A 22,953-nucleotide genomic window follows, 5' to 3' on the forward strand; every position below is an offset into this window, starting at 1 on the left:
ATTTTGTATTGTCGTTTTTTTTTTTTTTTTCTTAAAACTTTTCATTCATTTACATAATTAGCAAATAAGATTGGCTGTATAAGGTATGGATATTGTAATGAGAAAAATGATCTTGCTATAGTATTCAATCTTATTCCCATTATATTAGTAATTACTCCTCGATTTCAGAGATCAATCAGAGATCAGAAAACAATAATTAGTGTCTTTACTAATCGGATCAATTCCAAATATAAGTCACAAAATAATTGTATATATTAGCAAAAACTTTTCCTTAGAAGAAAACTTTCGAATTAAATAATTAGTCACAAATGAATTCAATCAGTTTAGATTATTATATTCCAGTTTTTAGGTTCAATTTTAAGTAATTTCAGCAAAAATTAAAAAATTTGCTTACCTGAGATGGAATATTTTCACATTTCAAATTTTGTTATTGTGATCATGATTACTTTTGGTCAGTAATTGACCATTCCAAGTTTCTTTTTAAATGGTTAACAGCAATGAAATTTGCTATTGATTGAGGGGAATGACCTCTTCCACATTTCATAATTGTCAACTTTGCCGAGTCTTTCTTCCAATTCCTCTCAATTCTTTCATTTTAACTGATCAAATCTTTTATCTTTTGTATATGGAATATTTACAGAAATGAAATGTCTCTTGGAGACAATAAAAATCACATGCATGCATAATTGCCGATGTATTTGTCACAGAATATTGCTGTACAGAAATGAAAAGAATAGAAAATGAGAATGTCATGATGATTCAGGAAGTGACAACTAATTTATGTGACAGATTGTCATCATCATTAGAATTAATTCATTAGTTATCTTTTCTTGTTCAGCTGAATGAATAGTGTAAGTGAATTCTTTTAAACTTCATTACTTCCTCCATTATTTAAAAAATGATTGTTGAATGAACTTTTTGAAAATGAAAGAACTGTAGTAAATCTGATTGTTCTTGCAAATATTCAAAAAACTTAATTTTTGTTATACCATCTCAATACTGTAAATATTAGTTTTATCAGAACAAATTATTGGCAAATTATATTCCTATACTTTGGATTATTTGGCTTTAAATGATCCAAAGTTGTTCATGATTCATCCATTAGACAGATTCTAGACCACTATCTTCGTGATATTCATATAATGACGAATTGGGTGACAATCGTTTTGACATTGTTGATATGGTTCCTGTGATCGTTGTTCTACGTGGAAGATAGGTTAGAGCTGGAACTGAAGTACGATTCAATATCCTCGAACCGATCACTGTATTGCCATCGTTGACATTCGAATTTTCATTAATCCAAAATCGTTTTATGGTACATTTTTGATCCCACGGAATATCGTACCTGAAAATGTTACCTCTTTCTACAGTAGGCAAACAATTTCGGTCTACTATTAGAATCGGTTGTTTATGCTATCTGTCTTTGTCAATCGTGTAAAAATTTATAAATCGATCGATACCAACCTATCATCAACATTTTTAGCAGATTTGGCAAGTTGCTCCGAGTAAAGGTATGAATTAAGATGATTGGTAGGCTGGGATTGTTTCTGCAGTAATGATATGAAGTGACGTTGTTTGCTAACAACTAGGAGTAAGCAAATCAAGCCTAGTAGGCTTATCAATGATAAGCTTAGCAGAAATATTAATAAAGTCTGTTCTCCGAGGAAAATTTGCGCAAATTTCTCAACCAAATTCCTTCTAGTTGTAGCATCTTCTTCGATTGACTCATACTGCAATTTTTCATGATATTGTATTGATAAGTATTGAATTATGGATTATTTATCAAATCAATCAATTCCAATTTCAAATTCAAAACTATATTTCAGATTGTATTCTATTTAAAATTCTATTTTTCATTGATTTTTTTATTTCAAGATTTTAGATTTCATTCTTGAAGATTATAAAATGCTTTGGTCACCTCAGGTGCTGATTCGACAAGTGTCATATCATCCTTTGCTAAACACCATGGACAATATTTCGTATATTTTCGGGCGACAAATGAAGCATTGAAACATTTAGCTCGAATTTCAACAATAAGTTTACCATGTCGTTCATCTAATGATAATTCATCTTCTGATGCTAACGTTCGATAATTATTAAGTTCCTGGAAATTCTAAAGTTATTAAAAAAAAGAAAATTGGGCGATAGGTATCTGGAAATTATAAATTCCGGTTTCATTTGTCTATCAATCAGTGTCAATGATGACTGTCAAAGTTTCAATCAATTTTACTTTCAGGTTTTGAATTCAGGCTAAATTGTGCAATGCATAATCATTATTTGGTTTATAGGTTAGATATATTGGGCCAAATTTGATTCAAATAACTGTAAATATATTTGGAACAATGTTTGTTTGTTTTACTTTAGAGATCAATAATAAGTACTAATTAGGTTATGCAAATTGAAACCTGAATTTCATTATTTTCTCTGAATATTTCAATATTCTGTGTGGAATCACATGTTCGTGAGAATCCATATAATGGATCCATACCGATAACTTCACATTCAAGAGTGATTTCATGAGGTTTACCATATATCCAATGAGTGATGAATTTTCGAGAATGTTTCTAGAATGGCAGCATGAAATTAACACTAAACAGGTTTATTTACTTGTTTTTTTTCAATCGGATATCAAATATTTTCGCAACATTTATCTTAGTTTGTACTTCAGTTAGCGATGTCTCAAAAATGTTTGAATTTGTTCACTTTAGCTTCAAATCTCAATTTGAAATTCTAAACATTAAAGTGATGCCGATTATGATAGTTATGCTGATTATGATAGTGATGATGATAATGATAATGATGATAATGATGATGATGATAATGGTGATGGTAATGTTTCTTCTTTTTCTTTACAAAGTTTTTTGGAAGGATTTCTTAGTAAAAAAAAAAAGAAAAAGAAAAAATAACAGAAATGTAACAAAAATAAAAACCTGTGAATGACGATCATATCAGTATGTATGTGTGTGTGTGTGTGTGTGTATATATATATATGTATACTGTGTGTGTGAGTGTGTGCGTGTATGTGTGTGTGTGTGTGTATGTAAGTTTGCGTGGGTGTTTTTCTTCAAATGTAATAATTTTCAAAATGTGAATTTTTTTAAATTTGAAAAGTTAAAAATGAAAATGATATAGAGAAATACAATAGAAGTAACCTCAATAAAATTTTCCGTAATGCTCCAACTTACTGAAATAATTTCAGCATTAAATTTGTTTGATTTCGAGATTCTAAAACGTGGATTAGCACATCCGCCTGTTGTCAAACATGTTGGCTTCCAGTGTACTGTTTGAAGTTCCAATTCAATCCAGTAGTTGATATTATGTTCCATTTTAGAAAGTATCAAATGCAGTTGTAGTACTGTTATTATTGCCAAGCTAATTAACATTTGCATAATTGTTTTGGTCCTAAAAAAAGAAGAATACAAGTAGATTTGTGGATTAAGTTAGCATATTAGCAATTTAAAAAGGACAGTGAAAAGATTAATATTAAATAAATGTAGAGTTGGCTGACTAAAATATCTCAACATGGGATAAAAGTTCAATGATTTAATGCGGAATATTCGGCGCATAGTATATGTTTCAGAAGTGTAAACAAGGTGAAAAAATATTGTCACATTTATATCGACTAGTTCAAATTGTCAACAGATAATGTCAACTGTTTCTAGATGTTAGATGAAACAGGATGTTTTGTTTAAGAGATGAGAATTTTATCAAATTTTCAGTTGTAACAGTAACAAAATTAGTTGTAACTGAGCTGAATATCGCAAAAAAAAAAGATGAGATAACAGTAGTAATTGAAAATTTTGAAAATAAATTTAAAAATTCAAAGAATAATGGCTTTGAAGATGAGATATTTCGATAGTTTCAGATTACCTTTAAGAGTTTTTATCTGACCGATTGAAAAGGTAAAAGTACGGTAAGGATATGATATAGGGAAAGAAAATGATTCGTTAGATAAAAACTGGAAAGTTCTATTTCATAGAGTAGAATAAAAGTGCCGTAAATGTGATGGATGGGTATCGGATAGCTTTTGGCCTAATTGAGAAAAAAAAAAATTTCAAAATTTAGAAAAAGGGCGGAACTTTCCTCTGAAAATGAGGAAAAAACTTTTCGTCAACTTTTTATCAGAATGTGTTTCGTTTCGTGTTTCACTGATATTATCTCTTGTCACATACACATACAAACACACACACACACACATACACATTTACATACGCGCATATTTCATGCATTAATGCGCTTCGTTCTGTCAACAGCTTGTGTGGCATAATTAAAGGTAGGATTGGGTCATTCTGCAGTCATCTTTCAGGAAGCTATAATTCCGGATGAAGCTTATTCTGGAATATTTTCAAGAAGAATATGCCAAAGCCTTACAAAATCCAATAATCTTAATGAAAGAGAAAAAATTGTTAGATCTCTGAATTATTTCCTTTAGTTTTTGATTAATTTCATAAAATTTCTACTTATAATCGGAAATTCAAAAATTCTTTTACTGTTTAATTAGTACTAGACAAATTTTAAAATATTAGATAACCATTCCGGATTAGGATAACGATAATAGAATAGATTTTAATCTAAAATACACTTTGATAGGAAAGGTCAAAGTTTACATCTGTCAACTCTAAGTGACCAATCATAGGTTAACCTTATCTTGTCTTCATTTATTTGAATTGAAAAATTGAAATCAACAAGTGAAGATTAGTGTAAACTAATGCTAACCATTTCGTAAGTTGCCTGATGACTTGAATTATAAAATGGATCATGAAGAGGACATTATTCATTTGATCATTCCGTTCATCCTTATTCCTCTTTCTTTTTCCCTCTGGGACCATCAAACTCTAACCTCTCTTTGCTTTCTTCCGCATTTCATTTCAGGCTAATATGCTATGAAATGTATATTCAACCTAATAAGTAAAGGCTAACTGATAATGATCCCAGTTACTTCATCATTCTCTCTCTCTCTCTCTCTTCTCATCTTTAAGATTCTCATCAGTTAAAATTAATCATTGCCGTGTTATTCGAGTAACTCTGTCACTGATCCCAATGGAATAGATATTTGCGCATAATCAACGATTCATTTAACCCTTTACATCAATATTTGATTCTTGGCTACTTCTGCTATTTGATGAAATTTTCATCAGCACTAATAAGCTTTCAAAAAAAATTTAAAAAATATTAGCCAATTAATTTGTTTGGCTTATTTAGCCATTAACCAAAATCCCACTAATCATTACACGGTCAGTCTTAATAATAAGTAAGCGAGTACAAATTTTTGGAATTCAAATATTTGAAACAATCATTTTCTTGTTTTTTATCCATCATAAAAATAAAAATAAATTTTCTTTCGAATGAATGAATGAATGAAATCTCATTTCTATTAAAATCAACAAGAATTGATCAAAATTTCTTTTCAAATCTATCATTTTACTTTTACAATTTCAATTCATTTCAAAAATGTTTTTTTGAAAAATAAATTTTTTGCAAATATTTATTTTTTACAATTATTTAATCTTTTTTTCTCTTTTTTAATGGATATTTTTATTTATGCATAATTCATTCTTTATTAAAATAGTTAAAAGCTTGAAAAATTCTTCAAATAATTTTCCTATGATTTAATGAGCTAATTAAATGTTTCCAGAAAAATCCCCTCAAATTTCTTACCTTGAATTCACCTTATCTTACCTTACCTTCAAGCTTTCTGACAATGATCGATTCAGATTTCATCATTCTTGACAATGATTAATTCGAATTCATTCATGAAAATGAATTAAAGAAAAAAGAAATGAGACAAAATTGTGACTTAATATGATTGCAATTTATATTTATCACTATTAAAATGTAAAATTTTATTGTAAAATTTATTAGAACTATTTATCTTTTATCTTTGAAATTGACCATTTCAATTAAACTGACCGTTCCATACCAAAAACTAAAGAAAAACAAAAACTATACTTTAATCGTTGAGAGTCTGACAATTAAAGGTAAGATTTAGTGGCAAAGGTGAAAGGTCAAAATGTGATGTAAATTTCTCAAATGCATAACAAAATAAAATATGCTCCCGAAGGCTTTTACAAAGTTATTTTATTTAAAGGCCTAAGTAATATTACACTTATTCAATGAATGAATTATATGTGGTTAAATGAAATGGGAAGTATTTCGAGTTTATGCTTGATCAAGCAATAAACTAATGAATCAAAGCTAGGGACAATATTTTGATGGCTTAAATAGCATCTAAGCGGTCCATTTTTGGATACTCATTTGAGTCATGACGATAATTAGCTTTTAAAAGGTAAGCTTAGCAACCGGTGTTCTAGAAATCAGCAATTGTTATCCTTACTTTTACAACAACATTTGCTTCACTGCACTTCTGATGCACAGAAACTTATTAAAATTATAGAATTCCACATAATATGCAAATTAAAATAAATTCATTGCAGATGCTTATGTATGTGACAGTCAAAGGTCAATAAAGTTGTATTAGATAATTACTGATGACAATTAGAAAAAAAAAGTTGGTATTTATCGGCAATGCTTTTTTAGTTATTTACATAATAACACAATATAATACGATCAAAAGCCATCGTATGATTAATATTGCGCTTAATTAGATTGAGTACAGTAATTTTTCATGTCAGATTTGTGAATGCTAATAATTTTATGAAGTTTTAATACTTTCAATTAATTGTGCCACTAATTAAGTTCCAAATAAATAGCCTAGACATATTTGAATAGGAAAAAAAGCCAATTCAAAAATTGTCTAAACGAATAAATGCATTGACCTTACTGGTTCAATAATTTAAACTTTAGTTTACATTGAATAGAATGATAATTGTATTTAAGAATTTCTTAGATCATATCATTCTAATGATTACATTCAGAACATTCATGTTTAGGCTTAATTGCCTTTAATTGTAGCCAAACACCATTCATTGTTGGCCGTTCATTAACGTTTGTACTCCAACAACGCCTCATTAACCTTAATACCTTTGAAGGTAATTTGATATCACGCGTTTCTGTAATTTATACATTTTCTTAATTAGAATGAAATATGTTGAAAATATGAATTATTAAAGAAGGCCGATGGGGCTATCATTTTTTTCTTTTTTTTAAATCACTATTTTTTAACAATTTTATTTTTAAAATTTTAACTGATACTATTATTTATATATTGTTTCCATGAAGAAATAAAATTGAATGAATTTTACAGGTAAATTTGTATTACAAGAAAGAGATGGAAATGATTTTGATAAAAAAAATGATAAGCTATTAACCGGGTCTTATCCTATGTCCAGCTGATAGTTTAATGCGAATCTCTTCGGAATTCATTGTAAAATATGGCAAATTCCCGGTGAAAATTTCATAAAGTGTAATACCAAATGCAAATACATCAGTAGCTTCTGTTAGCTGTTCCGTTTTGAATACTTCTGGTGCAAGCCAACGAATATTTATCGGTTTTTGAGGATTTACTTTTTTAATTCTTAAAATTTATCTTTTCAAAATTTGATAAAAATATTAAAGAAATGCATTTTTCATTTATTTAATATAACATTAATGAACTTTTTAGAAAAAGATATGAAAACGAAAAGATTTAAATAACTTACTTTCCGATATGTGATTCACGAAAATCACCCAAGTAGTATTTGTAGCAGTGAAATGTATGACAGTTATTAACCTTTGAACTGGTAATCATTGTTTTTCTTACAAATATATTCCGAGCTCCAATATTACAATGCAGCAATCCGAGAAAGTGCATATCACCTAAGGCTCGTGCAATTATCTGCGCAATCTAAAAGAAATGTTTAAAACAGATTCATGTGACATTTAAACTAAGTTTGACAGATTTTTATCATAGAATAAAGATGTCGCAAAATAAACTTACTTCTGTTTTATCCATAAAAGTAAGATGTTGTCCCATTCGTTGCGCAAAATCCGGATAAGAGCCACAGTTCATGAATGGATAAATCATCATATATGGTGATTGAAAAATTTGTACAGATTGTACCGGTAATACAGAATCAACGGATATGAATCGTCGTAATAAGTTTGAAATATGCAACTCCTAAAATATCGTACTAATCGTACTTTTATCATTATATTATACCAAATTAAATTAGGTATTATTTTTTTTGATGTTAAATTTTATGCATAAATCATTGTCACAACTGTTATAATGAAAATAAAAATTAAAATTTTAATGCTTACCCGACAAATGTTATTAAGTTCATTGTGGCTATATTTGTGCATTATTTTAATTACAACCTGTTCATACCTGTTTGATGTATGTAAACTACCAAGAAAACACTGAAATTTTTTCAAATATTTTTAAAATATCGTAGACGTTTTAAAAACATTCGAAAATAAAACTTCTAAATAAAGAAAAAAAAAGAGTTTGCTTGCTAATTCTACAATAATCCAAGTTCATCCAAAACTGGTATTTAGTGAAATGAAATTATCGAACTGTCGTCAGCACTTTTTGAATTATATTTAATCGAGTATACAGTAAACCGTATTTCAACTCAATTTTATGTTGAATACGATAAAATATACCTTAGAATGAAATTAAAATTTCATTTCATTTATATGTTAACTGACTAGACAGTAGTACTATTGGTTACGGTAAAAATGTTGGTATTTTTCATGAAGGAATTAATTTTAAGTACGAAATATTAATTGTCAAAAAATGAGAAGTCATAAATTAGCGTCAATTTTAAGAAATAAATAAACTTAGTAGACTGATTTATGGATGAAATCATTTGACAATTATGATTTTTCTTGCCATCAAAAATTTATTAATTACATCTGCGCTTATCCCTTTTGCGATAAGATATTCTGTCTTGATGATATCATCCCGTTTTAGGAATAATCCGGACAAACTGTAATCATCCTTATCATCGATATTTGAATTAATAAAATGACGTAATATCACGCTTGTTCTTAATATTGCTGATAACACATTCATCTAAAAAGCAACTTCTCTGTAACAAATTAGATTAAAAATTAAAACTTTATCTTGATATCATTCAATAATTCAGTTTACTTACAGGACTTCGAATACATTTCTCAATTAATTTGGCCATAGAAGGTGCTAATGGATAGATGGAATTTTCAAAACTATATATTTCATTGAATTTTATAATCAATAAATGATATATTTTGTGTTCTTCAGACATTACTGAGAATCGAAAAATGTCATCATGTGTACGGGAAATAACATAATCGCCTAAAATAAATTCAGGTAAAGGTACAGGTGGTTGAAGAAAAGATCGAACTTTACTTTTTTCATATTAACCTTCTAATTATTCATTAAATTTGATCAAAAATTAAAATTTATTTTGCGAATATTATAGCAATTCTTCATTTTATATTTTTAAATGTTGGAAAAAAAATTTAATCCTTCTTTTTATTCGTATTACCTGGTTTCTTGAGTATTCGTACTTCGATAAACATTTCAGAAAGTCGTCCAAAATAGTTTTCTTCTAGTAGTTGTAATTCATCATTATAGCACTTATTTTCTTCACTCTGGATAATTGATAATAATTAATCAATCAATCAATCAATAACTGCATCTTTAATCATTTATAGCTACAATAGTATGAAAATTAGCTATAAAAGCTCAATTTTATAATTAAAGAAAAGTTAAAAAGTTAATTACAACAAATCCTCTGTAGGATTCATAGTATCTAATTCTATTATAAGAAGATTATTTGATTTCGATTTTCCCGAGAAAAGTATCTGATTCTGGTTCGCTACAGGAAGAACATTTGATTCTATTCTCCACAAATCCATGAGTATCTGATTCCGATTCTTCACAAAGAGTATCTGATTCCGATTCTTCATTTTCATTAGGGGTATTTTAATAATTAGTTCATTTATGTGAATATAAACACGCTGAATATATTGAATGACCATGATAGGATGCATCTCAAGTCCCATACTGGCAATCAATAGTTGAAGTTTCTCTATTGCGCCATCGATGGTAACTTCAGAAGAATTATTTCTTTTCTTTGGTTTTTTTCCTTTTGAAGTTTGAACTTCTAATTTTGTGATCTGCAAATTTGGCTAGGATTAAAGGTAATTTAGAAGTCATTTCATAGAACTCATTACTCTCTGTACCTGGATTGCTTCTTTTAAAAGCAACTAGCATGAGGTAATTACACTTCTAACATTAATTAGCACACAGTGCATGTGAACAATTACGTGATATTACGTGTAGAACAAGAGTGTTAATACTACCGTTCCCATTTTATACTCTCTCATATAAGCTAATTATCTTGGATGAATAATTTGTAAACAATGAATATCAATAATTGAATTGATTCTTTTCAATGCGATTAATAGGAAGAAATTTGAATTTCTTGAAAGATTGATATTTAAAGCGAATTGGTTTGCAATTAATTCCTTTTTTAAATATCATTGTAAGATTGATTGCACGAATAAATGAATGGTAAGAATTTTTTTTCTCTTGATGAGTAATTGAGTTTTTGCTCGTTTCCTTTTTTTTTTGGAATCACTTTCTAGCTTGAAATAATACTCAAAATTAGAATATATAAGTTAATTTTTAATCAATTAAATTACTCTCTTAATTTATTGGTTATTAAAATTGTTCAACAATATATAAATGATAACATTTGTTATCAAATGAAAAACAAAATTTGCAGTGAAATATAATGTTAATTCAATCGTTTTCCAATCATTCATCTAAGATTACATTTTTTTACTCTTTCAAAGTAATTCAATTCATGAGTTAATCACTACAGTAAGATCACAATCTGATATGATAACGATTGATCAAACGTATAATACAGTGATTCTGATGAATTTATACACTATTTTGATCCTTGTATCGTTGATCGATATATTAATGGTACTGTATATTTCAACACAAATTAGGCTAACACGCCTCAGGCAACGAAATTTACAAGTGATGTAATTTGCATTTATCGTTCCTGCTTAATTTGTCCATGATAATTACATATGTGTGATCATTTTTCCTAATAATAGTAATAATAATAATAATATATCTACAGACTTTCTCTTTTAACTTTACCTCTCTCTCAATTAATTTTCGGGAATAAAATTGGCCGAATGATAAGAGAGAGGAAGAGAGAGAGAGAGAGAAGAGGAAGAAGAAGAAGAAGAAGAAGAAGGAGAAATTTCTTTTACTAATTAGTCAACTTCATCATTGTTTTTCTAATTTCATTGCATAATTCATCCTCAAACATTTTTTCCATTTCTTTTAATTTTAATAAAATTTATTTTCTCCATTAACAACTGAAACGCACTTTAACTGTTGTTGACATTCTCGAAGTGCAAACTTTCAAAATTGTCAACAACATTCTTATGGTTTTTTTTCTTTTCTTGTTTTGAAATATTTGTTATCATATTTGGATATAATACAAAAATGATTGAAAAAAGAAGTAAAAACTTTTGACAAAAAGTTAATTTCGTTTTTTGATCGAAATATTAATTTTTATTTTAGCCTCCTGAAATTTTTTATAACTTAATTAAGATTAAAAGATGGAAATGCTTCTTAGAAATTGCCATCCATCAAATTTTATTCCATAAGATATTTTAAAAGATCAATTTAAGAGAAGCATAACATTTTTTCGGTAAAAAAAAAAGATCAGTTTTTTTTTCGTTCTTTCATTTCTCCCTGAAAGATTTTTTGTTAAATTTCAATCATTATTTGCTTTTGTTGAGAATTTAAAGAAAAAAATTTTTTTCCAATTAAATTTCATGAAATGATGAAAATTCTTCTTCTTAAAATTGCACAATTTCCTTTTTATCTCAAACATTTACCATACAATTATTTCAATAATAACACACAAATCGTTATGCTCTTTCTAAAATAAAGAATAAGACAGATTTTTTTTTTGCATAAATTTAAGCATTAAATATGAAAATTAACAAATAGCTAAATTGCAGTGCATATCAGAGCAAAGAATACAGCAATAATTATCAATATTAATTAAATTCACTTCTTTCAATGTATGGTTCAAATGTTGCCTTCATTCCATTACCTGAAATATTAGGCTTACCTTTTATGGATACATAACTATTCCTTTAAAAAAAATGCTTAGCAGTTAGCAATTATATGGTAATCGTTATTGTTTTTTTTTCTTGCTCTTGCCATTATCATTTAAGCCTAATGTAATTGGCTTAGGATACTTATTCAATTCATTCTTTATCTTCCGAATTTCAATGAAAAGAGCTCAATTGATTGAACATTTTTCCTTTTTTCCTTTTTTTTCTTGAGAAAAAACTATTTAATCTTTAATAGCCTTAAAAAGTTTCGTAATTTTAACATCCGAACCAAAATTTAAAATTTTTCTATTAAATTTAAAAGATTTCAAAGTACATTCTGTTAAGCAATTTTCAACAATTTATCTATACATAAATGAATCTATTTTAAATAAAAAGATAGAAACAATTCTTCGATTAATGCAACAAAATATATCATCCATTTGCAACAAAAGGCAGTTAATAATGAAAGTTAATTTTTCCTGATAAACAGAAAAAAAAAATTGTAAAAATTATTTTTTAAGAAAGGAAAAAAATATATGCAAATAAGTTTATTTCAATGAACACAAAAAAAAAGAAAGATACTTTTCAAGTAATTCGTTTTAATAAAATTCATTCATAGACAATGATACGCACCACACATAATCCTACTTCTACTTTAGCAATCCATTTAGGGCCTAAGGCTTCTGGCTCACTTTTTGAAATGTGTCAAATCTTTGTTTTACATTTCAACAACAATGAATAAATGCGCGCAAAAAAAAAAACGACTGCTTTTTTTTTTTGCAAAATTAGTAAAATTAAAATGTTTATGTAAAGAAAAGATTGAAAAAAAAGGGAGAAAACAAGAGAATGAATAGGAAATAATCCTAAAATCATATTTCGATAGGTTCTGATTTAGGACCATGTAGGCTTTGGAAGGTATAATGTTGATACCTTCGACATCCCATCACGCAAGCTGATAATAAACCAATAGTAGCACAGAGGAGTAGAATGACAAGAATTGTGATAACAATACGATTGATACCATCAACAGTACTTTGAATACGTCGTGTCGTATCATAATTATCATAGATCATTCCCAAGAAACCATTGATTAAAGCTTTTTGCTCCTCACGTGAATATGAATCAAAGCGTGACATAATGGCACGCGCCTCAGAGCGTGATAACGGCCCCGTGGCGATCTGTAATTTATATTTTTGAATTCCTTTCCTAAATTATTTGGAACAAATTTTTCATTTAATTTAAATTTAGATTTATTTAAAAATCTTTTGGTAAAGTGAAACAGTTCCAAAGAAAGATGCTAATAAATGAGGAGGAAAATGGTAGAGAATTATTATATTTCCGTACTTACTACCGTTTCCTTTTGCTATAACAAATGTGATCCTGATGATTGCATTTTTTTTTTGAAAATTTGAAATCTTTTGTTAAAAATGGTATTTTCATTGACCAGAAATTAAGTAATTAAAATCAAAATTATTATATTTCATCAAATTACACCTTTTGCCATACTTTCAATTAACATTTTAGTAGATTTCAGGAGAGGATGAAGACATAAGAAATGAAATAATTATGTACAAGTTAATTAAAATGTAAATTATGATAGATAGTATTTCTTTTAACATAAGAATTTCCCTTCTCTTTTCAAAAATAACTCTGTCACCATAATACGACAATTAGACAGGTTCTTTGATGAGTAAAATGATAGGATTATTTTGGATCATAATTAATATTTCTAAATGAATGGGATGAGTCATTTCTTCTTTTAAATAATTATTTCTGGTTAAGAAGATTACTACTGCAAAACTATTTCTTTGGTTATAAAATGATGGAACGATCGTAGCTTCTTTTATCCAAAAATGATCAGTTAAATTTAGCAATTTTTTAGTTGATATTAGCTTTCAAACTAAATAAGATATTAGATTATCATTGATCTCGTTTAATCTGATAATTTTAAGACCAGATATTATCCTAATCAAATGATGATGTTTATCATGAAAGTTATTGTTGCATATTGATTCTTTAAGAAATGCATACAACGTTTTAATTAAGCTAATTAAGCTATCAGTGATTAGTAAAGACTATAAATGACATTTTTGATTTGACGCTAATTAAAAAGTACAAGTGAATGTTTAATTTAAACAAAAAGCAAGTTGACATCATAAATTGATTTCACTTATTATGTCGAAATTTCTCGCTTTGAATTTATGAAATTTTCACATTTTTATTGGTAATAATAATGTCCTGTAATTGTTACTGAAGAAGGAATTAATTTCTTTAATTATAAAAGCTAACAAAGCTATTCCAATTCACTATTATTTTCACTGAATCGTAAATAATTTATCGCATTTTGTCATTCCTAAATTCTAATGAAATTGTTTGAGATAGCGAATTAAATTAAATTCAAATTCTTGAAATCAGGTACGAATAATTTTAGGACAAAATAGCTAGATTAGTTACAACTATTTTCCTTGGCTAATGATTATCAAAAGGGAATAGATTAACAAATTAATCCAATCTATCCATCATTGATCAAATCATTGGCTAGATGAAAGAAAGAACTGAATTGAGTTGAATTAAGTTAATTTAATACTTTATTTATGTTTTACAAAAAAAATTTAGTGCTATATGACAGTCAAATTTTTTCATTTAAAGATTATAGTCATTCAGATTAATCATCATTCAATTCAAAATATCAACAAATTTCAAAAAAAAAATGGAAGATTTTCAATGATTAATTTAAATATTTATCAAAAATATTTCCCTATCAAATCAATATGAATAATTTAAAAATTTAACAGATAAAAATGAAGGAAAGCATTTCTTTTCTTTTCTTTTTTTTTATAAATGAATTATTTGTTTTAGAGATTTAATGACAATATTAGCAATTTAGAATGACATAACAATCAGAAACACTAATTGAATAAGTAATCTGTAATGACAATCCTAGTAGTTAAGCCTATAAGGATGTTCTTTTTCCTAACAACAATTTTAAGGATAGGACAACATCGAGACTGATGATGTCACGCATTTTTAAAAAATCAATGACAATGAGTTTGCAAGACATGGAAAGATAATGGACAAAAAATCCGATACAAATGGAGAAATGACCATTGGTCATCAAAATTAAGCACAGCAATGGTATTGTAAAGCTTATTAGTTTTTTGTAGATCAGTTAAAATAAATGAGCCAAGAGAAATTATCCGATTATATCATTCATTTTTATTTTTAAAGGCATTGTTTGGAATGTCAAAAAAATTTCCAGAAATGAAATTGTGCCAAGTTTTACCAATAGATGAAATAAATTGTAAAATTTAAGAGTAAAAATAAGCATGTTCAAAGAAGTGAAGTTCAGTCTTCAGGCTCATTTCATTTCTTCAGGCTCATTTCGTCTTCTTCGTTCGATACTTATCAAATAAATTTAAATTTTTTTCTTTTTTTTTCATCCATTGTCATCTCACCGATGAGTTCTTCTTTTATTTCGAAAATTTCAGATTACTGAAATCGATTTCGAATAAGAATGACTTCCAAACAAATTTTGTTTTTCTTTTAAAATAAAAACTAAACGAATTGGTGACAATTTTCATTGAAAATCATCTTGGAACATTATAAATCAAATTAAAATCTTCAAGCTTTCTGCTATCCTACCAATATCATCCATTTATGTTTATTCATTCAATTGCCATTTGTATCTATGCAATTTTCAATCTGTTCAGAGATGAATTACTCTTTTATAAAGGTTAAAGGAGGTCAAGATTAAAAGCTGATAAATTTGTGTTGGACAAGTCTGGTACCACTACATTTTCTTTCTCTATGAATACATGTAATTTTGAAATGAATCAATAACTTGAAGAAACTTTTTAGGATATTGTCATCAGAACTTCTCATCTTTTATTGTCCTGAAGTGATTGTTTTAATTTTTGAAGTTTATGAAACTCTTCATTGGTTGCTAAAATTTGTCATATTAAACAAAATGAAATTTAATCAATAATTTCAAGAGAAAAAAAATGACAAATGATGGGGAAGAGTAAAAGTAAAAGCTTAGATAAAAAAATATTTGTCGTCCATGCATCAAAATGAATTACTAACTTCTAATTTAATTTCTATTTGTACAGAAAAATTTGCATAAATTTATTTTTAGGAAGTTGAATTATTGAAAAAAAAAGAAAAAAAAGTCGTTAAGGCAGAAAGGAAAAGTGATGTATGAATAAAAAGCATAAAAAGCGTAAATTTAAAAATGTTTTAAAAGAATTCTGTGACAGAGATGTTTATGAGAAATTGCAAATGGACAAGACATCATTTCGTAATGTCTACGTTGTCTTTTCATCATGAAAATTTTATTTTCAAACTTTTAATTTGCATAAAAACCGCGAAAATGTTGCAGGTAATCCTTAATGAAATGACAGGTACATCAGAAAAAAATAACTCAAATGAATGTATTCTTTTAATTTTTTTTTGAAAGAAAAGGACAACAAGGAATTATTTGTGTTTTTTGCAAGTATTAGTGCATGTTAAGAATATAAACTGAAAATAAAATTGGTAAATTTTTAATTTCGATAGTAATCTTTTCAGTGAGAAAAGTTTAAAAATGAATGCAGTCAAATTTGCATATTTAAAGTTTAAAAATGAATGAATACCATTTAAAGTTATAAAATGCATTGGTATAAATTGTTGTTGAAATGATCATTTGAAGAGGATAACAGATGTAATTAAAAATGAAAATAAAAAAAAAACAATGATCTTCTTATTTGGAAAAGTTTGAAGCACTGCTAATTGCTAACGAAATTTGCGAAATAATTTTTCTGATATAAAAAGTCTCTTTTTTTTCTTTTAACATTTCTTTTGGTGACAATTAAAGCATTTAAGGAAGAAGAAAAAGAGAGAATGAAACTTATGCAATTTAATTCAGATGACAAATAAAATTTATGAAAAAAAGTTTTTTTAAAGAAAAACTTTTCGAAATAATTTATTTGAAGAATGAAATGTATGAACAAAAAAATATATATACAAAATTATTCACAATTTGTAATTGATGAAAAAATTTATTTAACATTTAAATCAATCATTAAATGATTCAATGATTGGAATATGAAATTCATTCCGAAAAACTAAATGAATTTAATGATGAATTGGAAGAAATGAAATGAGTTGAGAGGAAAAGAATTTAATAAGGATTAAAAGTCGATATTAAATATAACCTTTCTTATGAAGAAAGCAGCTTGTGGGATGCAAATCGGTGAATGCGGAAAACAATCCGTTTTTCCGAATGTGCAATTTTTAATGCTTATAAAAACTGCAAAGTTTAACGTTCAATATCGTTAACTTGTCCGGCTAACATCTGCAAGCATATGAATAGCCAATAGACGTCAAATAATACTTGCATACTTGCCGATTATTTCATTGTAAAATCTGTAATTAACACTAATCTTTGTATGCAAATTTTTAATTAGCGCCCATATTTTAGTTTTTTTTTNTTTTTTTTTTTTTTTTTTTTGATACTTCAATTTTATTAGCATATACTTTTGAAAGTAAAAGTGCAATACGAATGATATCAAATCCAAAAAACATTATACGACAGACATCAGAAATGCCTATTTAATTTGTCTTCCAAATGAATTCGATGGAAAAATAAAACATTTAAAAGAATTGTTAATTAATAAAATGACAAATTAATTAATGATTGAAATGAAATAAAATAATAAAATTATTTTATGGAAACAAAGAAAGCGCTAAGTTCTTTTTTTTTTTTGTTCGAAATGAAAGTGATGGAAAGTAATGGAAGAAAAATGAAAAATACTTAGTGAAAATGATTAACATTTAAAGAAACAAATTCATTTACAATTCAAATATTACATTGAAATTATCAAAAAGTTAGAAAATTTCTTTCATTTTTTTAAAAAAAAAGTTGTTATCAATAATTAATTTCATCTAATTAATCAAATAAGAATATTTGTGATACATTATGATTAGCTTTAACCATATGTTAGTTATACAAAATCTTCAAATTTAATGTATTTTATTATCATAAATAGATATAGCAATCAAAAAAAAAAAAGCAAAAAATAATTTGACAATTCAGTCAAAAACATTTTTAGCATATAAACATGTATAAAAAGACGACAAATATTTAGCTTAAATTGCATGAAATGCATTTTTTTTTTTTTTTGCCAACTAAATGCTTCAAAAACATTCAACAAAATTTATTCCAAAAATAAAAAAAAAAGGAGAAAAGATTAGTTAATCTATTGAGAATATTGTAGAGATTTAGTTAGCTTATTGATAATATCACTGACAATGCTAAATATCATTAATTGCATCATAACATTTAAAGTGCTTTCACGAAAGAGTTATAATTATGATCGTTAGGTAATTAAATCGATTCAGAAGCAGAAAATTTATAATTTCCATAATTCGGATTAATTAATATCATCCGATTACTATCAATTAATTAATATCTTTCTTTTCTTTTTTTTTTGGCTTAATTATTCAGAATCCATGGGAATCGCTGAATTTTTCAAGTATTTTCAGTTGTTGATAAACAAAGTTTTTTTGTTTTAAATAAATCACTTAATTTAATTAAATTTTTATCAAAATATGAAGAAATTACTTCTTTTTTTACTTCTTTAAAGAAATAAGTTTAAATGAAACTTCATTGCAACACCTCCTATTGGCTGTCGAAAAGACCAATAAACAGGTTTGTAAATGAGATTCAGGATGATCAGATGATCTGTTATATATTTCAAGTTATGTCACTGTCATATGACCAGAACCTTATATTGGTTGGGATTGAAAATACTTTAAAGATAAGGTTACTTAAGCACAGCTGAATAGTTTTTTAATTTTTTAAAAAAAAATTCAAAGATTTGGTGTTCGTAAAAACGATGAATACCTAAATGATGTCTAAGTGAGTAAAAGAAGAAATTTAATTTAGAATTTAATTTATACGTTCTGTCATTGGTTTTATTGATTTTTTGTTTTTAACATATTTGAATTTGAATTTAAAATTAAACAGAATTGAAAAGTTATTTTATATCATATTTTTACATAAATTTACTGATAAAAATGAATGCAAACTTGCTTGCATTATGAATTCAATGAAAAGTTTAAACGTCAATTTGTTGAAAAAAAAAAGGAAGAGAAAAAAGAAAGATGAATGATTTAGTGGTTAAATGAGAAAAAATAAAACAGACAAAGTTTTTTTTTCTTTTTTTTTTTTGAAATCAGTAGAGATTTGATGAAGTTTTTTTGGTCAATCAAAAAAGAGGATTGGATAAGTGAGAAGCACCATAAGAGGATAGGCCAAAAGAGCCAAAGGAAGGTGAATTGGGCCAAAAAGTGCAGCACATAAATAAACAGCCAGAAAATTTGAGCAAAGAACTTGCTTTTTCAGAAAAGTTCAGCTGTATGTCCTTTTCGGATGTCCTCCATCATCCATTTCCTCATCCATCATTGCTGAAGAGAAGAAATGAAAAATGCTACCCTACGACATAACCAGACAATCACATTCACTTTCGCATTTGTGATCGAGAGTAGCAGATACTACTGATGGAAAAAAAAAAATGCTAGAATAACAAGGAAATGCGGGGAGACGGGGAGGCGGGGAGAATCTTAGTTAGACTTAGATTGATCTTTCAGCAAAGCTTAAAAGATAACATACATACATATACCGACATAAACAAGAAAGTGACAAATGAGGGGGTAGGATTATATGCAAAATAGTTTGCTAAAGGTTTAATTGGAAATACTGAAAAGGGCAAGAAGAAGAAGTCAGCTGTTGGTGACACAAGAAAGGAGACATGTTCATTAGAATGTTGATAAGGATGCGACATTTTTGGAGCCCAAGAATTGGTTTTTAATTCAGTAATTGTAATCACTTAAGAAGGATTGGTGACAGTTATTTAAGCAATCAAATGATTAAATAATAATTTGGTAATTCATATTGCAATTACCTCAAATATCCTACAAATGCTTCAATTATTTCTTCATCCAATTTTCATATTTTAATTTATATCCACAATTAGAAATTCAAACATTTCTTATTTAACAATAACTGATGAATTAGTTGTGGACAAAAGCTATGACATGACCATAACAATCAGGTCATCAGATTTCCTAAAAGTGCCATAACAATCAGGTCATCAGATTTCTAAAAATAAATTTAGCTATGGCTCTTGTCCTTTTGATGAATCTCATATTATATTATTTGAATTTATGTCTACAATTTATGCTTGTTTATTTCTTTTATTTTTTAAAAATTTAACACATTTTTACATTTTACAAATTAAATTTGCAAATAACAGTAGTAATTATGATATGTGAAAGATACAGTAAGATATATTACAATTGTAAAGATTAGAGAAGAAACAGACAATGAATCTTCAAATTTAACAAATTAAATGTCCTGTGGACAGAATAGAAATCTGGTTGATACATCTGGAAGCATTTGTTCAACACGATATGATATCATTTAATGACATCTGCCATATCATATCATATCATTTCTTTGATATTTCTCTCTTCCATATGTTCTTCAGCGCATATTAAATAATATATTTGAAGGTATTACTACGTAAAACACTTCTTCATAGTTTAGTGATACAACGACAAAATTACATTTGTAATTATTACAAATGATGCATAACTCATCACTGATAACTTACAATATCAGTCACTTTTTGCATAATTTTTTTTTCGAAAGAGTAAAGATTAGTGATAAGATAATAGCTTTGAATAATAATCATAAAAAAAAAGTTGCAATATATTGAAAGGAACAAAGTACATTCAAATTCGATGATATATCACGAAACATTGAATAATATTCGTCATTTTTTATCTCATAATTGGTGTGCTATTGCTAGATGGAATATGAATTTCTAACTTTACGTGAAAATATACGTCATACACGTGAAAAAAAAGAAGTGAAAGTGCGAGTATTTTTATTGTTCAATATTTCTCGTCTTTTTTTTTCGAATTAAACAGTTATTTGTTTTAATGGATAGCAAATAGATGATAGATCGGTATTTAGAATAATGGTTTTAAACTGTTTGTAATATTTCAAAAACTTTCATTAATAGGTAATGAAATGTGTAATCGGCATTAGAACAACTATTAAGCAAATGGTAATTACCGTAGTACTTTTAATGCAGATTTTTTTGCATGAAATATGCATAAAATAAAATGGGTTTGCTATTGTTATCTCAATTTTATTTACAGTAATATTCATTTGCAGTAATTAGGTGATCAATTTCACTTACGGTAATATTCGAAATCCGTTTACTTCCTGGTCTGATTTACCTGAAATTCATGCTTAACAAATAAGTTCAGCAAGTCTTTCAATTCATCAAATAGTTATTTCTTGCTTGAATTGTTGCATATGAGGCAAAATAATTACTACAAGCATTCATTACATTTTCTGGGACAAAAAGATTGCGAAATAAATTTGTTTAAGAATAAGCTGATGAGAGTTGTAATTAGTTTAAAATTAAGTTAATTAATATGAATGAACCCGTCTAGATGCCCACTGTTTTCAGTACAAGATAAAGATATTAATAAGATGATTAGACATGTCAGGTCACACTGTTTTACACTTCCATTTCCGTCCATTGTTTCCAGTATAAGATTAATTATCCAATCCTGTTCTATCCCAATACACTAAACTTTAATGATGTTGACAATGTTTTGCACAAATAATCTTGACAAGCAATTTCGCTCTTTAAAATCTTCCAATCAGGATGAAATGGTTTTTTTTTCTCGCTTTAAATTTGTTTGGCCAAACTTTAAATCTGCTTGGCCGAAATACGTCCTCAATCAATCTGTCAAGCCAAAATATGTCTTTAATCAATTTGTTAGGCTAAAACATATCCTCAGTTTGTTCTCAAAGCATTCAATTCTCATATGGGGATAAAATAGAATTGATTAGGAATGAGTTTCGGCTGATAGCAATTTACAAATGAACAAAAAACATCGAGGTTTTGAAAATTTAACACAATTCCGGAAAAGAAAGGAATTTGTTTCGGTTTTTACCGGATATTAAAAATGAATTACGGATATATTTCTTTATAGAAAAGAAAGTAGCATAACTAGTCTAGGAAGTATTTATGATCGGAATATTCGGTACAGCAGTCTAGATTTGCATATATTACATTTATCTAACAACGAATAAGCAAGCGTCATTATTTACCTGATCAGTTTCAGAATATTTCCGAAAGTAGTCAGTTGTTGAAATATTCGAAGGAATTTACAGGATAAAGAAAAAAGGAAAAAAGGATCAATATCATTCATTTTGGCTACAGTAATCCAAGTTATTGAAATAGTAAATTAATGAAATGGTAAGATAGGGAAGTTAGTAAAGTTCTTCCAAATTACCTTTCATTCTCTACCTTTCAAAGAATCCAACAATTCATCTATCTCTTTTATCAACAAACTAATGAAGAGTATTAAAGGGAGTGAAATGGGAAAAATTGATGATCTTTGTAATTCTCATTTACTAGATTGAATATTTGAATTTTTAATTAATAAACAATTAAGTTAATTTCATTAATGTTAGCACAATTTTCCTGGCATATCACTGTTAATCATTGCAAACGGTTAATTTCCTTCGATTATAGAATGCTATAATAACAATTAAATTGGATATACGAAAAGCTTCTTTTAGAATAATCGTTCGGTTTATTAAAATTAATTCAAAATTCAAAAAAAAAGAAAAGAGAAATGAAATGGAAAGAATTCATAAAATGCTTCACATATCACTTTATGATATTTTTTAGTAAAATATAAAAATATTATTTAAATGAAGCAATCACTTCCAAATGGTATATATGCTATGAATAGAATTATGTTAAATACTTCTTAAATATATCGTAAATATATCGAATTTTTCATTTCATTGTCATCAAAGGGAGAGAGAGAGAGAGAGAGAGAGAGAGGAGGAGAGAAGAA

General features: G+C 27.2%; 3 protein-coding genes across 3 annotated transcripts; all 3 read right to left on the bottom strand.

Annotated features, from left to right (window-relative positions):
- Nucleotides 1-1,101: 1,101 nt before the first annotated feature.
- LOAG_04727 (hypothetical protein) lies at nucleotides 1,102-3,389 on the bottom strand (the record flags this gene model as incomplete). The annotated part of the gene is made up of 5 exons (XM_003140264.1): nucleotides 1,102-1,345; nucleotides 1,465-1,730; nucleotides 1,919-2,104; nucleotides 2,406-2,564; nucleotides 3,186-3,389. 5 exons carry the CDS (start codon nucleotides 3,387-3,389, stop codon nucleotides 1,102-1,104), a joined length of 1,059 nt encoding a protein of 352 aa, XP_003140312.1.
- A 3,469-nt stretch (nucleotides 3,390-6,858) lies between these two features.
- LOAG_04728 (TK protein kinase) lies at nucleotides 6,859-9,834 on the bottom strand (the record flags this gene model as incomplete). The annotated part of the gene is made up of 9 exons (XM_003140265.1): nucleotides 6,859-7,010; nucleotides 7,269-7,474; nucleotides 7,599-7,783; nucleotides 7,877-8,056; nucleotides 8,200-8,298; nucleotides 8,795-8,956; nucleotides 9,039-9,217; nucleotides 9,411-9,516; nucleotides 9,757-9,834. 9 exons carry the CDS (start codon nucleotides 9,832-9,834, stop codon nucleotides 6,859-6,861), a joined length of 1,347 nt encoding a protein of 448 aa, XP_003140313.1.
- Nucleotides 9,835-12,890: 3,056 nt separating this feature from the next.
- LOAG_04729 (hypothetical protein) lies at nucleotides 12,891-17,282 on the bottom strand (the record flags this gene model as incomplete). The annotated part of the gene is made up of 2 exons (XM_020446665.1): nucleotides 17,214-17,282; nucleotides 12,891-13,199 (listed from the first exon to the last, which is right to left on the bottom strand). Exon 2 carries the CDS (start codon nucleotides 13,155-13,157, stop codon nucleotides 12,891-12,893), a length of 267 nt encoding a protein of 88 aa, XP_020303023.1. The 5' UTR covers nucleotides 13,158-13,199; nucleotides 17,214-17,282.
- Between the last annotated feature and the right edge of the window lie 5,671 nt (nucleotides 17,283-22,953).

This window comes from Loa loa (assembly GCF_000183805.2).
Source record: "Loa loa unplaced genomic scaffold supercont3.68, whole genome shotgun sequence".
Taxonomy (NCBI): domain Eukaryota; kingdom Metazoa; phylum Nematoda; class Chromadorea; order Rhabditida; family Onchocercidae; genus Loa; species Loa loa.